Genomic DNA, 16,070 nt, shown 5'->3' with positions numbered 1-16,070 from the left:
AACGCAGTATTATACTGCGAATTACTTTAACGAAAATTTTGCTGTTAAAGTAATTCGCAGTATAGTACTGCGTTTTACTTAAAATATTATTTTTTTGTAATTCGCAGTACTATATTGTGTTTTATTAAGATGCTATACCTATATTTTATTAAAGCTGTTCGCAGTATTATACTGCGTTATACTTAAACGCAGTATAATACTGCGAACAACTTCAATAAAATATAGCCTCTTCTTCTTCTTTGGACCACTGAACCGAAGAAAACCAAACACCTTCGATTCTGCTGGTCCCCCCACCCCCGCGTCAAACTTAAAAAAAATTTGGGCCCCACCCATCACCTAAAGAGCAAGGAGTGTAAGTCTCACATACAAGACAAACTTTGGATTCCTTCTTTCGGGTGCAAAAATTCGATTTCAATCAAATTCAAAAAACTTAAATCGAGGTATTTCAATTTTGTTTATGTCGAAACTCGTATAGTACATGCATATTTGTATTGTTTAATGTGTTTCCATGTTAATTTGTGTTATGTTTGTGTTTAAATTTGTATCTTATTTATACCCGGATTGATTTATTAGCTTTGGTACAAAAAATTGTTAAAATTTGATAAATTATTTGTATTGTTAAAAAATTAATATTATTTATTTTGTTTGTTGTTCATATTTGTATTTTATGTTAGTTGTTTTTATATGTAATAGTGACCTTTTAGCGTAGTAAAATAAATAGCCTTTTAGCGTAGTAAAATATAGAGCCTTTTAGTGTAGTAAAATATAGAGTCTGTTAGTGTTGTAAAATATAGAGCTTGTTAGTGTTGTAAAATATAGAGCCTTTTAGCGTAGTAAAATGTAGAGTCTTTTAGCGTAGGGTCTATGTAGTTTAAGTATGTAGTAATTGCAAACTCTATCCAATTACACTTTACAAAATTAATTATTTAATTTATAACAATAAACTTACAAAAGTAACAAATTCCTATATGTTGTAAAATTAACTCAAAAATTGAGCCTGGAACCCATACATAATTATTCAGTCCAATTGTAAACATAATTAATTATTTAATTTATTAAGCTAGCACACACAATTGTAAAAATGTTAAAATTGACACGCATAATAATGAAGGATAACTCGGTGCTACCGGGCCTTAAAAATCGAGTCTGGAACCCATACATAATTATTCAGTCCAATTGTAAACATAATTAATTATTTAATTTATTAGTTAGCACACACAATTCTAAAAATGTTAAAATTGACACGCATAATAATTAAGGATAACTCAGTGCTACCGGGCCTCAAAAATCGAGCCTGGAACCCATACATAATTATTCAGTCCAATTGTAAACATAATTAATTATTAATTTATTAAGCTAGCACACACAATTCTAAAAATATTAAAATTGACACGCATAATAATTAAGGATAACTCGGTGCTACCGGGCCTTAAAAATTGAGCCTGGAACTCATACATAATTATTCAGTCCAATTGTAAACATAATTAATTATTTAATTTATTAAGCTAGCACACATAACTCTAAAAATGTTAAAATTGACACGAATAATAATTAAGGATAACTCGGTGCTACCGGGCCTCAAAAAATGAGCCTGGAACCCATACATAATTATTCAGTCCAATTGTAAATATAATTAATTATTTAATTTATTAAGCTAACTCACACAATTGTAAAAATGTTAAAATTGACACGAATAATAATTAAGGATAACTCGGTGCTACCGGGCCTCAAAAAATGAGCCTGGAACCCATACATAATTATTCAGTCCAATTGTAAACATAATTAATTATTTAATTTATTAAGCTAACACACACAATTCTAAAAATGTTGAAATTGACACGCATAATAATTAAGGATAACTCGGTGCTACCGGGCCTCAAAAAATGAGCCTGAAACCCATACATAATTATTCAGTCCAATTATAAACATAATTAATTATTTAATTTATTAAGCTAACACACACAATTCTAAAAATGTTGAATTGACACGCATAATTATTAATGATAACTCGGTGCTACTGGGCCTCAAAAAATGAGTCTGGAACCCATACATAATTATTCAGTCCAATTGTAAACATAATTAATTATTTAATTTATTAAGCTAACACACACAATTAATTTTGTTTAAATTATAGTAGACGACATGGACTTTCCTCCGCCTGCGCATTCCGGACATGCCGAGGATCAGCTACTAGTGTTGCAGGGCGACCATAGGTCCTCCTTTGTATGAGAGGGACAGCTATCGATGCAGCCTCTCCGCCCTAGGAGACCTGACGATTTGTGGGAGTTCATTGGGTAGCATCATTTCCATGCCTGTGTAGTCGCGCGCCTACAGGCTACGGGCTTCTATACGATTTTTGAGCTTGGACGGATGCAGCTTGATTGGTCTCACATCACGGCCTTGGTAGAGCGGTGGCGACCGGAGGCGCACACTTTTCACTTGCCCACTGGAGAGGCCACCATCACGCTGGAGGATGTTCAGGTTTTGTACGGGCTGCGCGTAGATGGACAGGCCGTAGCACTGCCCCAGTACATTAGATCCATGACGCGTGCACAGTTTTTGGATATGATGGGGAATCTTACTGGTTATAGACCTCAGGGTGACGCTGGGGGCAGTCGCGTTGCTTTGTCAGCCATCAGAGATCATATGGCATTTTTGCACCCAGACATTACCGGCGAGACTGAGGATCTCCACATTGAGAGGTACACGCGGTTGGCGCTGCTCCTGCTTTTCGGGTGTGTCTTGTTCCCGAACACTTCAGGGAGTAAAGTGAGTATGCGCTTTCTTCATCATCTTCAGCAGCTGGATGGTTTACCCCAGTACAGTTGAGTGTTGCTGTTCTCGCATACCTATATAGGAGAATGTGTCGGGCGAGCATGGGCCCAGCGGTGGACATATGTGGTTTTCTGCCCCTCCTATAGTACACAAGAAACACAAACATTGCAAAACGTAGTATTATACTAGAACTAAAACCATCACTGCACAAAGGATAACAGTACACAGAAAAACAAACAATAGAACTAAAACCATCACTGCACAAAGGATAACTAAAACCAGCTTTTTTCACATGGTTTTCATCTTTTTTAGAACGACGAGACAACTCCATAAAACGTAGTACTATACTACGCTTTATGTGTTAAATTTTTTTGCAATAAACCAGCTTTTTTCACATGGTTTTCATCTTTTTCAGAACGACAAGACAACTTCATAAAACGTAGTACTATACTACGCTTTATGTGTTAAATTTTTCTGCAATAAACCAACTTTTTCACATGGTTTTCTTCTTTTTTAGAACGACAAGACAACTCCATAAAACGTAGTACTATACTACGCTTTATGTATTTTGTCTCGCCTATAAATAATGGCATCATTATAGTTATTTTGTGTGCTCAAAAATTAGTAAAAGCAATATTTCATTAAAAGTAAGGTTTTTTTTTTACTAAAAGCAAATATTTCATCAAATGGCTCAACCTCTTCGTGCACCAAAGTGCAACTGTGGAAAAAAATGCTCGATGCAAAATTGTTGGGACGATGGTAAAGTTGGACGTCGCTACTGTTGCTGTATGAACCAGTTATACAAGGTTCCCGGCGAACCTATTTGTGATTTTCAGGAATGGGTTGATGAACCATGTTATCAGGAATGCTACAGAGAACAACTGCAGTTTCTTCATAATATGTGTTTATGCCAACAGGAAACACAAAGAGAAAACGATAGAATTATTGTAGAAATGAGGGCGAAACTGAAGGAGGTGGGTGAAGAAAAATGGAAAGCACAATGGAATTGTGAAGCACAAAAGGAACGAAAAGAAAAATATAAACGGGAACTTGCGGAGGTGAAGGCGAAACTGAAAGAGGTAGAAGAAGAAAAAGAACGAATGGAAGAACGATTTAAGTGGTTGGAGCGGAGAATAAATGACAACCGGGACTAAACATTTGCTTGTATGTGTTTAGTGTATTTTTTATATTTCATGTATTTTTATTATGTTGGCCTGTTATGTTTGTGTTTGTGCTGTAGTAATGCTTTATTTTAATTGAAGTGCAAGTTAAGTTTAAGTGCTTGTGTTGTTATATGAAACTATCAAACCACGCTTTACATATTACATTTCCTACAATTAAATAGCTTTTTCTTCACTCATTTCAAATTGTGGAACATAATTTTATTTGATATATATTGCAACATACACAAGTAAAAACATGTATTACAAAAAACAATACCAAAATAAAAGACTAGGGGTATCCTTGATATAGTTTGTTGCCCCATATCCAACTTGTTGAAAGCACTTCAACGCATGTGCGCATGGCATGTGGTAGATGGTCCATTTCCCACATCAACATAACCTTCTATTTTCATTCACCGTCTGTAGATTATTCCCACGGTGTCCGCGGATAGCGGTCTTAACTTCAAAAACACCCCGTTCATGATCGTACTGAAGAAATGAATGCCACTGTGCTCGCCTCCTGGACCTTTCAAATCTTCTCATGGGTATTGGCATAAATTGAACACTCCTGTCCATCAATGCTGATGCAGCTGCATGCCTTTCAACAAACCTCTCCGCATTCTGTTTGAATGTCATGCGGACCATGGCAGTGACAGACAGTCCACGGGCAGACTTCAACAAGCCGTTGAATGACTACGACACATTTGTAGTGAGGGCTCCCCATCGTCTGCCGCCATCAGCATGCAATGTCCACATATGAAGCTCATGCCCCATCAACCAAGTATAGGCTCGTGGTTCTAACTACCGGATCGCTTCCATGCGCCTCGTGAATTTGCACTGTGGTGCTCAGTTGCAGCCAGCCACATTAAGTCATGCAATGCCTTGTCAGGATATTTCTTCTGGAAATTGGCTTTCAGGTGATGCACACAGTAACGGTGGTATGCATATGGTTCCTGCCATTCAGGCAAGTGACGTACAGAACTTAAAATATCACCATGTCGATCAGATATTAGACAAATACCTGAACGCTGTTTGACAACGTGCTGCTTCAAGTGGTTCAAAAAAAGCGTCCATGTCTCTTCACTTTCGTTGGCACATATGGCAAAAGCTAGTGGAAACATTTGCCCGTTGGCATCTACTGCAACTGCAATCAAAAGCTTAATATCATACTTTCCATAGACATGAGTACTGTCTATGAAATAACAGGACGACAATGCACAAAACCATCAATTATTGGTTTAAATGACCAGAACACATAGTTGAAAATATATTTGGGTCTGTCCTAACTCCGCTCACGCCTCCATTCAACAACAGTCCCGGGGTTAAAGTATTGCAGTGCGGCCATGTACCTGGGCAGATTTGAAAAAGACTTATCCCAGTCGCCATAAATAAGTTCAAAGGCACGTTTGCGACCGAGATATGCCTTTCTTTTGGTTATAGTACAACCATACTCCTGGTGGACGGCTGTAATACACTCTTTAATCTTGAACCTAATGGACACTTCCAAATATGGAATCAAGACAAGAGAAATCAAGTCCACATCCAAGTTGAAGTGATTCTCACTGTATGTGTCCATTTCACATCTGTGCTCGCTAATAAATTTACCCACTTTCCACAAACCTGATTTCTTCTTGGTGGCACGCAACATTCAGTGACAACCCATAAAGTCTTTACGGCATACAACCTTGTATTTCTCCGTAGTTGACTCACTTACCGTCATCTCACGGCACTCTCTTATACTGTAGATTTTTACAGCCCTAATTAGGCGAGCTTTATCGGGGAAATACATGCCCTTTGTCAGAACAGCTGGTCTAGACTCATCCCACATCGCTGACCGAAATTCATCATCATCCCTTGTGAGGGCATCCACGTTCGGCATGCTTGGCAAATTATCAAGGTAGGGAATATTTCGCTCATGAAATGGCACGTGGGACTCATACACTCTTGGTCTAACTGGAGGTGGAGGAACATGCTCCCTCGTCAACTCAGGTTCAACATTCACTTCCTCCTTATCATCACCCTCATCATGGAAGGGTGTGTCATCCCCAGACTCATCCGCATTGTTGTCATAATCACTATCATCTTCCTGACTCCGTGCATCTGCCAAATCACGAGTAAATACGTCGTCTATGGGCAACTGTGTGAGGTCAGGAGCTTCAAGAAGCTCGTTTTCACTGCACATAAAGAACAAAATGATAAGTTACCCAACTAGATAAATACTTTAGATATAGCTATATCACTTTACTTACAAGTCGTATTGTCTTGAAGTTTCATGATGGATATTTTCTTGTTGGTGATGACTCCCAGATGGACCACCATGGTCCAATACTCCAAAACTACACATATTTCAACTAGGGGCAGGGTCATAACTTGTAAAATTCATATCCGGACGGTACCCCCTATGAAAAATATGAGTGTTAATACAAATCCAATTAAAACATAAATTAAACATCGCTAAAGCGTAGTAAAATTAAAGTTTACCAGTCGTCTTGTTGATTATCTAAAGTCGAAAAATTATTTTGTGGTTGCTCATTCGCCGGTGGTGACAAGTTTAAATCAAGGCAAGCTCTTTCATCACCAATCTGTCCGGCAAAAACTGCTCCAAAATAACCACCCGATGACTGGGGGTTATCCCTACTATGCACGCCCTCATTATTGGGAACGTCTTCCACCTTGACGTACATTTCCAATAATTTTATTACAATAAATTCCCTATATTCATCCGGAATCAGTAAAAAATCTCTAAGAGTTTCATCATCCTCGATGTTAAACTCAGAATAATAAGCAAACCCCTGCGGAGTCACTGAATACGGAAATCTACCGGTTATTTTAAGGTTAACCAAACGCCTCCTCTCATTCATTTTTTTACGTAACAACGATACCAATTTATCGTACTTCATAGTAAGCGGCAATTTAACATGATATTGTGGAGGTGAGCTATACCTCACAGAGTTATTCTCCAACACAACCTCCCCCCCCAACCCAATATAGTGAAACCCTTATTTTTGCCACTTCAAACATTGTAAAAAAATAATTGATAAGAAGAAGAGAGAAGTATGAACGTAAGTTTGAAATAAAGTATTGAATGAATTTTTATAAAATTGAAACGCCTTTAAATAAGGCAAGTCCGACGTTGGGGTGTAGAATTTTTCTATGTAAAACGCAGTACAATACTACGTTTTATGTATTGAATTATTGTTATGTCAGTTCATTATTGGTGGGGGCAAAAATCAGAGTACAACGCAATTATTTAATGTAAAACGCATTATTATACTGCTTTTTACAAATGTATCTTAGTAAAACGCAGTATAGTACTGCGAATTACAAAAAATAATTTTTTAAGTAAAACGCAGTACTATACTGCGAATTACTTTAACGGCAAAATTTCTGTTAAAGTAATTCGCAGTATAATACTGCATTTTACTCATTTATGTAACTTTTTTTTAAAGTAATACAAAAGTGTTTTTTGTCCAAAAAATAATTAAAAAAAGTTTCGGACTCTTATTTTGCTCTATCAAAACTCGTTTCAACCAATATTATATTAACTAAAATTTAAAAAGAGAGTGAGAAGTTGTCTGTATATTTTATCGATATATAAATTTTTGATACAATAAAAGACTGTTAATAAATATTGGACATAATGTGAACTTACTATATGACTAAAATTTAATCCCAAGTTTTTTTAATCTCAACTTATTGATATCACTTATATAGATCTTTCCTATTTTTTATTAGATCACACATTATATCAAATATAATCATTCTTAATCTTGTATAACTGCACAATCACCTTAACATTTGCATCTTTGCAATACTTATTCTAGAGATATATTGAACATTAATAGCTCGGCCTTCACATATAATATTATTTGTCTTGCAAGTGTTATATAAATTTAATAGCCAACGTTTTAATACATTACTCTCCATCTACCATGTCATTCTTTTAGATCATTAAGCCTAAAAATATATGTGCGTGATTATCTATCTAATAATTTAAGTTTTGAAGTAAAACTTTCGTTTCCAAAATAACATTTTAGCTATTTCTTTTATAAAAAAATCAACTATTGTTTATATAGTATACAAATCAAAATAGTAGTCTAAACTTCGTGAATAGTTAGATAGATAATCAAATGAGGCATACTTCTACCGGATGGTTTATTGAGGCTTCATTGTAAAGTAGAATAAAGTTTATGCCAATCTTTCAAAATTTAGTTATTTTGAAAAAGATTTTGTCACAAGAATATTCGGAAAAAAATACTTTAGGAGAAGCAATTTGTATTTGACAAAAATTCCAAAAGTACTTCTGAAAAAAAGGTTACTTTCAACTTATGGAGTGGTGTGCCAAAATATGATCAGCTTGAAACGAGTCTATTACAACAACAACAACAACAACAACAACAACAACAACAACAACAACAACAACAAAAAATCCAGCTTAATCTCATACGTAGGGTCTGGGGAGAGTAGTGTGTACACAGCCTTACCTCTACCCAATAAAGACAGAGAGATTGTTTCCGATAGACTTTCGGTTTAAGGAACGGTAAAAATAAATCAACAAGCAATAACAACAGTAATATAATAAGGTAATCGAAGCGAGTGACATAACAAGTAATAAAAGAATAGTACTATTACTTATCGATAAACCTAGGAGAAACTCACAACTACTTGTCAACCCACCACCTTAATCCTCGACATCCACACCTTCCTATCGCGAGTCATGTCCTCGGGTAGGTGAAAGAATGATATGTCCTGCCTAATCACCTCTCTTCAATACTTCTTTAGCCTGCACCTGCCCTCACACCTCCTGACTTGAGCATCTATTTCTCTCTTCACATGCCCAAACCATCGCAACCTCGATTCCCGCAACTTGTCTTCCACATATGTCACTCCAACCTTGTCCCTAATAACTTCATTCCTAATCTTGTCTTTCCTGATATGTCCGCACGTCCATTTCAATATCCTCATTGCAACTACTTGTATCTTCTAGACATGGGACTTCTTGACGGGCCAACACTCGGCTCCATACAACATAGCCGATCTAACCACCACCCTGTAGAATTTGTCCTTAAGTCTAGGCAGCACATTCTTATCGCATACCCCCCCCCCCCCCCGGAAACTAGCCTCCATGTCATCCACTTGCTCCAATGCAGTGAGTAACATCCTCGCCAATCTCCCCGTTACCTTAGATTATAGACCCAAAATACTTTAAACTATCTCCTTTGGAAATGACTTGAGCATCAATCTTCGCTTCCACTTCTTGCTTCTCATCACTGAGTTGGAATGTTGACTTGAAACGAGTCTATTATGACCTTAAAAGAAGAAACTTAACGAAGCAAAAGTTGTAAACAAAATTGATTCATTAAGTTTCAACGAATATGACGAAAGAAACGTGAAGTGACTAAAATTATAATTAGTTACCACTTTGATCTATAATTACCTCAACCAAATCCCCATAAATGGTATAAAGTGATTAATGATTGATAACAAGCTAACAACAAACGGTTAAAACAAATTACTTATAAGAATTGTAATATTTGAATTACAATTTTTATAGCTAATACAAATAATTTTAGGGGATTTGAATTTTGGGACCAAAAGCAAGAGCTTTATTGGCCTAGGGGTGGAGCCGCCCTCGAACACAGCAGAGAAAATTGTTACATGGAAATCATACTTCAAAAATTCACTACATTCAGCACGAATACAAGCAAATATTAAACACATCCAGCCTCAAAAAATTGTCACGATTTGCTGCTGGAACTTTGCTGGATCTACGTAGGCACCGAGTGAGTCACCCCAGTCCGGTTCTCCACTTCAAAGTTAAAGAGAAGAAAAATGTTCCAGTTCCAAGAACATCACCAATCAACCGTCCTTCGGATCATCACACCTGAGTTGCTAAATTCCAGTGAACAGCTTTATCTGTGAGACTTTATAAAATTGCAGAAACCGCCCAAGATAGGGCCCTTGAGAAAAAAATAGCTAACACGGCGGATTAAGACAATCCATCCTCAAAGTGGTTCATGTTATGTATCGAACGACACTAGATGGAATAGTAAAAGATTGTACAGCTGGTCCAATGAGCCAAAAGGCAGAAAATGACCAGTAAAAGAATAAAGAGATGAAAGAAGTCAGTTGAACTCCTCCCCACTTAGAACAAAGGGGCCAAGGGTTAAGAAACTGCAACTACTCTCTTCTCCAATACTGAGCCATGCAGAGTGTCCGACACTTTGGATGGGGGCCAATATCTGAATACTGACCTACCAACAATGTTCTCAACGGGAAGTGGACCCCTGAAAAAATTACAGTATAAATGAGATACAAATTTTGCATACAGATTAATGAGATCCCAATTTTGCATACAGACAAATGAAAAAATACACCAGTGCTATCTGCTTGATTTTAATTGTTTCACCTACCTAGGCCAAAATGCACAAGAGATTCCTATGGAATTATCACATTCACAACAAGGGGCTCTTTTATATACTTAATTAAAGGAGAATGAAAGGTTTGGTCTTAAGGGAGCGGAGGGAGAGAGGCAGAGACAGAAGGAAAGGTTGAATACTAATACAGCGCTTCTTTAGCAGTGAATTGTTGTTTTTCTGTTGAATAAATTAAACCGTTCTATGCTCACCAGTTATGAGAATCAAAGCTGTTATTGCGATTGTCCCCCATCACGAACACATAGCCATCAGGGACAAGCTATAAAATGACCAAGCAAATATTACATCTTTGATGAAATTAAATTGTAGACATCCTCAAAGATAAAGAGAATAAATGCATTACCACTGGTTCCATTTCATATGCAAGGGGCTCTAAAATGAAGTCTTCATCTTGAGCAACACCATTCACAAACAGTTTACCCCCACGCACCTGCATAAAACATTATCCTTGAATAAGACATCAGACTTGACAAAACTACTCCATAAAACATGGTAGAGTAGAAGAACTTACTTCAACATAGTCCCCAGCTGTTGCAACAATTCTTTTAATAAAGACATCTCCAGCACTATAACCAATATGCTGCAAGATACAGAAAATTGCCACCTGCTGAATGCATGTGCAGAACAAAAATCTCACACTACAAACAGTCCAGACAATTCTAACATACCTGAAGGATAGGTGGGGCTCTAAATATCACTATATCTGAAACTTCAGGCTTCCGGAAAATATATGAAACCTGAAACGAAATGCGGCAGAAAGCATAATGATTAGTGAAGAGCTAGCATTACACACGCTAAGCTTTTACAAGGTTGGTAAACAATCAGGACAGAGTATACATGCTTTGCTCAGAACCCCAGCATGTTAAATTTGCTCAGACATAGATAGTGATCGTAGGAAACATGTCTGTTGCACATAAGGCACCAGTTATAAAGACCAAACTAATCATAAACACAACGAGCATTTGATCTATCAAGCACGTAAGGAGCATGTACTCAAATGAGGATTGGTTATTTGGCACTACTAGGACAACCCTCACACAGAAGTTGGATACACGACAGACTCTTTTTTTTTTTTACACGATAAAATCATTGATAACAAAAATGGAAACCGGAATAATCACCCGATTAACAAAATTACCACGGTGTAAGGAAACTAAAACAGCTCTTCTCTAAAACATTGAATGACCAACATAACCTAGTTAGGTGGTAAGGCTCAGCATTTTCTGCCAATATATTCAATCAATCAATTAATAAAATACGCCTGACACACCAGTTGAAAAGTACTATCAGTTCGAATAATAGTAGTTTTTTCTATAGGTAAAGGGTAAACTAATACTAGTAAGACTCTGACGGGTCGTCTGGTTAGCAGGAAAAGGATACTAATCCTAGGATAGAATTGGAATTGTATTTATCCCATGTTTGGTTATGGGTATTAGCTAATACCAATATAAATTTTATACGAAAATGGTGGTATTAGCCATTCGATATAGAAGGTGGGATAGCTAATCCCATGGGAATCCTTGTCTCTCAGTCTATCCCACAATTGAACCAAACGTCCCGAGAATACAACACCTAAAAAACTTCATTTTCCAGGCACAAATGATCTTGATAACCACCCATCACATATTTAGTCCCGCCATTTACAAATGAAAAAGAAATCAAACAGTAACAAACTTCAAATTCATTATAGTAACCCAGGTGCAAAACAATGATTATAACCACTGATAATACAATTCAAAAACATCCAAAAAGATGACTTAAATGAAAGAATAACAGATATACCTTTTCAGCCATTATACGGTCACCCACATCGAGAGTAGGTGACATGGAAGCAGATGGAATTGATCTTGGCTCAGCCAAAGATGACTTAAACATTATGCTCACACTCAATGCTGTAAATGCAGCTTTTGCATCATCAGAACAAACGTTCAACACCTTTGACAACCAACAGCTCTTCGAATTCGAAACAGCCTTCAATTCATTCGAAACCAAAGGCTCCGAACAAACAAACTTTTTATTACCACATTCAGTTTTTTCAGTTCCACCCTTATCCACCTCGGGCCGAGCAGCCGAGGACCCAATAGTACTGGGCACATTACAAGGAAGCCATTTCGAGCCCTGAAAAAATGGAAGTATTGAAGACGCTTTCAAAGGCGAAATCCCCAAAACACTCATAGTAGCAGAGGGCCCACAAGAAGACTTCATCAGCGAAATTAATCCAACAACCAAAGGTGATTTTGAACAACTTTCACTGAGGAATTCGGCAGCAAGAGACGAACAAACTGAACCGGACGAAAAAGACCGGGCCGAGTACGTGCTACTCAACGGCCGGGGTTTCGGTTTGGATCGGCGAAAATCGGAGTAATTTGATTCGGGTTTTTGAGATGGTGGATGAAAAATTCGAGATCGGATAGTAGTACTACATTCGTGAAAGAACCGGCAACCCACAACTTTTGAAGAAGCCGAGGAAGCTAGGTTTTGGGCTAAGTAGCCGGAGTAAGTGACGGTGAATCGAATCGCCATAAGTATAAATTGTAATAAACCGAGAAAGATGTAGAGAATTGTAGGTTCGGTAATTAACGGGGAGAGTTGTAAAAAACCTAACAGAAGCGAAGAAATGCCATCGGCATTGAAGAAATCAGTGGATCGGTGAAGAAATTGGTGAATTGAAAAGTTGGGTCAACGGTATCAGGGAAAAACTGAATGGCTATTTGGAAGAACTGTGTCGAAATTAGGGTTGTTTTTCAAAAGGGGTTTTATGAACGGGATAGGAAAGGGATTTAGCTCCCGACGACGACGACGGCCGGCGAGAAATCGCCGGGAAAAAGAGGAGAATTGCGAGACGCCAGGAAAGTGAGAAGATTGACGATTTTGTGAAGGGTTCTGGACTTTTGGGTCTAATAGGGGGCGGCTTGTTGTAGTGTGGACTTTTACCCCTTGGTTGTACTAAATTTACGAAAGTACCACTCCTCACGCGCTGGACTCACTTATCCTTTGACTTCCTTTTTAGCCCTGGTATTTAACCCCACCCTGTTTGGTTGATCCGGCATTTAACTATTTGGAATTAGTGAAATTTACTAGTATCAAATATTTACATTAATTTAAGAAAGTGCGAATAAGTATTTATCATTTGATCATTTGAGCATGAACTAACTCAATTTCATTTGTAATATGAACTCACTCAATTTTACTTGTAGCCTCTTAACTATTTTTATATGATTATTTAAGAAAAAATTAGTTGTGGCTTTTTTCTTTTGGTTAAAGAGATATTTATATATAAAGCTTGTAACAAAAAACTAGGAAATACAATGCATAGTACTGTCTATGTCGGGGTACCGTAATTCCTTCAATACTGCGATGTTTTGTTCTACTGTATCAATATTACATGCAAAAAATGTTCTAACAACTTCAGTTCCTAAGATGACTGCCCAAAATACATCATTTGCAAACATCAGAGGAACTGCTAGTATGCTGATTCGTCCCAAAAAACATGACTTTGCTGCCTCTTTCGCCAGTACATCAGCCACCCTATTCTACTTTCTGTAGGTGTGCATCACCGTCACCTTGTCCATCCTTTGCATTAACAAACCTGCATTCACAAATCATAGGATCATATATTAAGTTACCTATAAGAAGCATTTGAATTATTTCAGCCGAGCCTGTATTGATGTCCAGAAGGATCCACCCATTTTGCTCTGCTAGTTGTAGCCCTTTTAGGAGAGATTTCAGCTCAGGCATGGTATTGGTGGTATGTACTATATTCTCTATATACCCCATAATTCAATCCCCGTTATAGTTCCTGAATACTCCACCGATTCCTCCAATGCCTGGATTACCCCTAGCAGCACGATCCATGTTCAGTTTGTAATGGCCTCTCCTGTTTCATATTGGTCTAGAAAGACTTCTTGATGGTGCCATTTTTCACCAACATAAAGTATTCGGTTGCTTTTGAGATGGTGTTGGTGGTGCTGATGCTATCTTTTTTGTTCTTGAAGAGGTTGTGATTTCTAGTTAGCCAAATGTGCCAGAAACATAAGAGAATGATATTCTCCCGAGGAATGTTTCTGTTAAAGAGTGTATTCTTAAGCTTGTTCCATGTTGATGGTCATAGTTGGCTGAGAAATGGGGTTTAGCTGCCTAATTGTAGTAGAAGCCTTGAATAATAATTCCTGCCAGAATTGAGTTGCATTTGTACATTCAAAAAAGATGTGGTCACTTGTTTCTTGATTTCTCTGACAGAAGCAGTATTGGGGGTTACAGTTAACCTCAATTATGTGAAGGTAGGCTCTAGTAGGCAACTTGTTTTGGGCAAGAAGCCATATGAAGTTCTTAACTTTGTTAGGAGCTTTTAATTTCCTCAATATGACATTATTAAAATAAGTATTATAGTTGAGTGAACTTTATTTGTTCTAATATTTCTCATATTATTCTGCTCACATTATTCAGCAGATTATTATCATAATAGAGAGAGTGAACTTTCAAATCAACTTTCTCACCATCAAGTTTGAGAGGTTGAGAAAAAAATAACGTGAAAAGAAAATATTAACTTCTTCTCTTTTGATTCAATGCTACTTACTATTTAATCATTTTTCACTAAAAAAAAAGAAGGGAAATGGGGTTCTTGCCCTCTGATTTACTTTCATTCTCCTAAGTTCTACCACGTTCTTATTTCAACCAAAATAAGCTACTCAAAATGTTATCTACTCCTATATTATTATTAAAGCCACAAAACATTCGAATAAATATATCATTAATCGGTCATATTTCGACTAATTTTAAAAGGGCAACCCTCTATATGAAAGATAGCTTAACAACTTAATGGAATCCTCGTTTAGGGAATGTGTATCTATTTTAAATTTATTTTTTGAATGATTTCATAATAAATGGCGCGAAAGAGAATTGTGAGCTTAATTAGTATATGAAGTACTAAAAAAAAAAAGAGAATTGGTAATTAGTATTATTCAAGCCATTTCAAATGATTTGCACTTACTACCTTGAAACATTGGAATGAAAAACGAGAAAAACGGCTAGGAAGATTAAGTGGGCGTTTGGACATAAGAATTGTAAAATTTCAAAAAATGTAAAAAATATTTTCAACTGAAAATGGTATTTGAAAATTAGAGTTATATTTGGACATAAATATAATTTTGGGTTGTTTTTGAATTTTTGTGAATGATCCAAGCAAAAATTTTGGAAAATAATTTGTTGAAGTTTTTGAAATTTTTGAAAAATTTCAAAATTCGTCTTCAAGTGAAAATTGAAAACTTTATGTTCAAACACTGATTTCGGAAAAAGTGAAATATTTTTCATGGTCAAACGGGCTCTTACAAAATACAGACAAATCAATAATGGCAGGTTGGTAAATATGTTTGAAGAATGGGGTAATTTCTTAATTGTAATCTTTTTGACTTTGAGTAACCATCATTCTGCAGGCAGCTTGGTGTGGGGTTTGGTTGAGGTAGGGGGGGGGGGTGTTCATATGTTGTTTCTTGTGATGTTCGCCTCTATATTTTGTGCCACACCTTTTGGAATTTCCAGAATTAAAAGACAAAATTAGCCAATTAGCAGCTGATTAAATCTGAATTTCTTCCTAATAAAGGTGATTTTATACCTTTGATTGAATAATAAACTTATTTTGAGTAGCTTCTAGTATTCTAAAATTAATGATAATGAAAATTTCATATCAAGACTCTGA

At 36.7% G+C, this 16,070-nt stretch overlaps 1 protein-coding gene across 1 annotated transcript; it reads right to left on the bottom strand.

Moving 5' to 3' along the window:
• Window positions 1–9,440: 9,440 nt before the first annotated feature.
• Window positions 9,441–13,249, bottom strand: LOC107804945 (thylakoidal processing peptidase 1, chloroplastic-like). Its single transcript, XM_016628899.2, has 6 exons — window positions 12,158–13,249; window positions 11,044–11,112; window positions 10,887–10,955; window positions 10,719–10,805; window positions 10,567–10,634; window positions 9,441–10,225 (listed from the first exon to the last, which is right to left on the bottom strand). The coding sequence occupies exons 1-6, from the start codon at window positions 12,896–12,898 to the stop codon at window positions 10,105–10,107; spliced, it is 1,155 nt and encodes a 384-aa protein (XP_016484385.1). The 5' UTR covers window positions 12,899–13,249; the 3' UTR covers window positions 9,441–10,104.
• Between the last annotated feature and the right edge of the window lie 2,821 nt (window positions 13,250–16,070).

The sequence above is a fragment of the Nicotiana tabacum genome, chromosome 16 (assembly GCF_000715075.1).
Source record: "Nicotiana tabacum cultivar K326 chromosome 16, ASM71507v2, whole genome shotgun sequence".
In the NCBI taxonomy this organism is placed as follows: Eukaryota; Viridiplantae; Streptophyta; class Magnoliopsida; order Solanales; family Solanaceae; genus Nicotiana; species Nicotiana tabacum.
Note: the sequence above shows the minus strand (reverse complement) of the source record. Positions and strands in the feature narration are given on the sequence as shown.

What these genes read in the sequence shown, in the direction of transcription:
- LOC107804945 (XM_016628899.2), bottom strand. Translation starts at nt 12,898, where the DNA reads ATGGCGATTCGATTCACCGTCACTTACTCCGGCTACTTAGCCCAAAAC. An exon ending in ACCGTATAATGGCTGAAAAG is followed by an intron (nt 11,113 to 12,157) that starts GTATATCTGTTA and finishes ATTTCGTTTCAG; the next exon opens with GTTTCATATATTTTCCGGAA. An exon ending in GAGCCCCACCTATCCTTCAG is followed by an intron (nt 10,956 to 11,043) that starts GTATGTTAGAAT and finishes TGTATCTTGCAG; the next exon opens with CATATTGGTTATAGTGCTGG.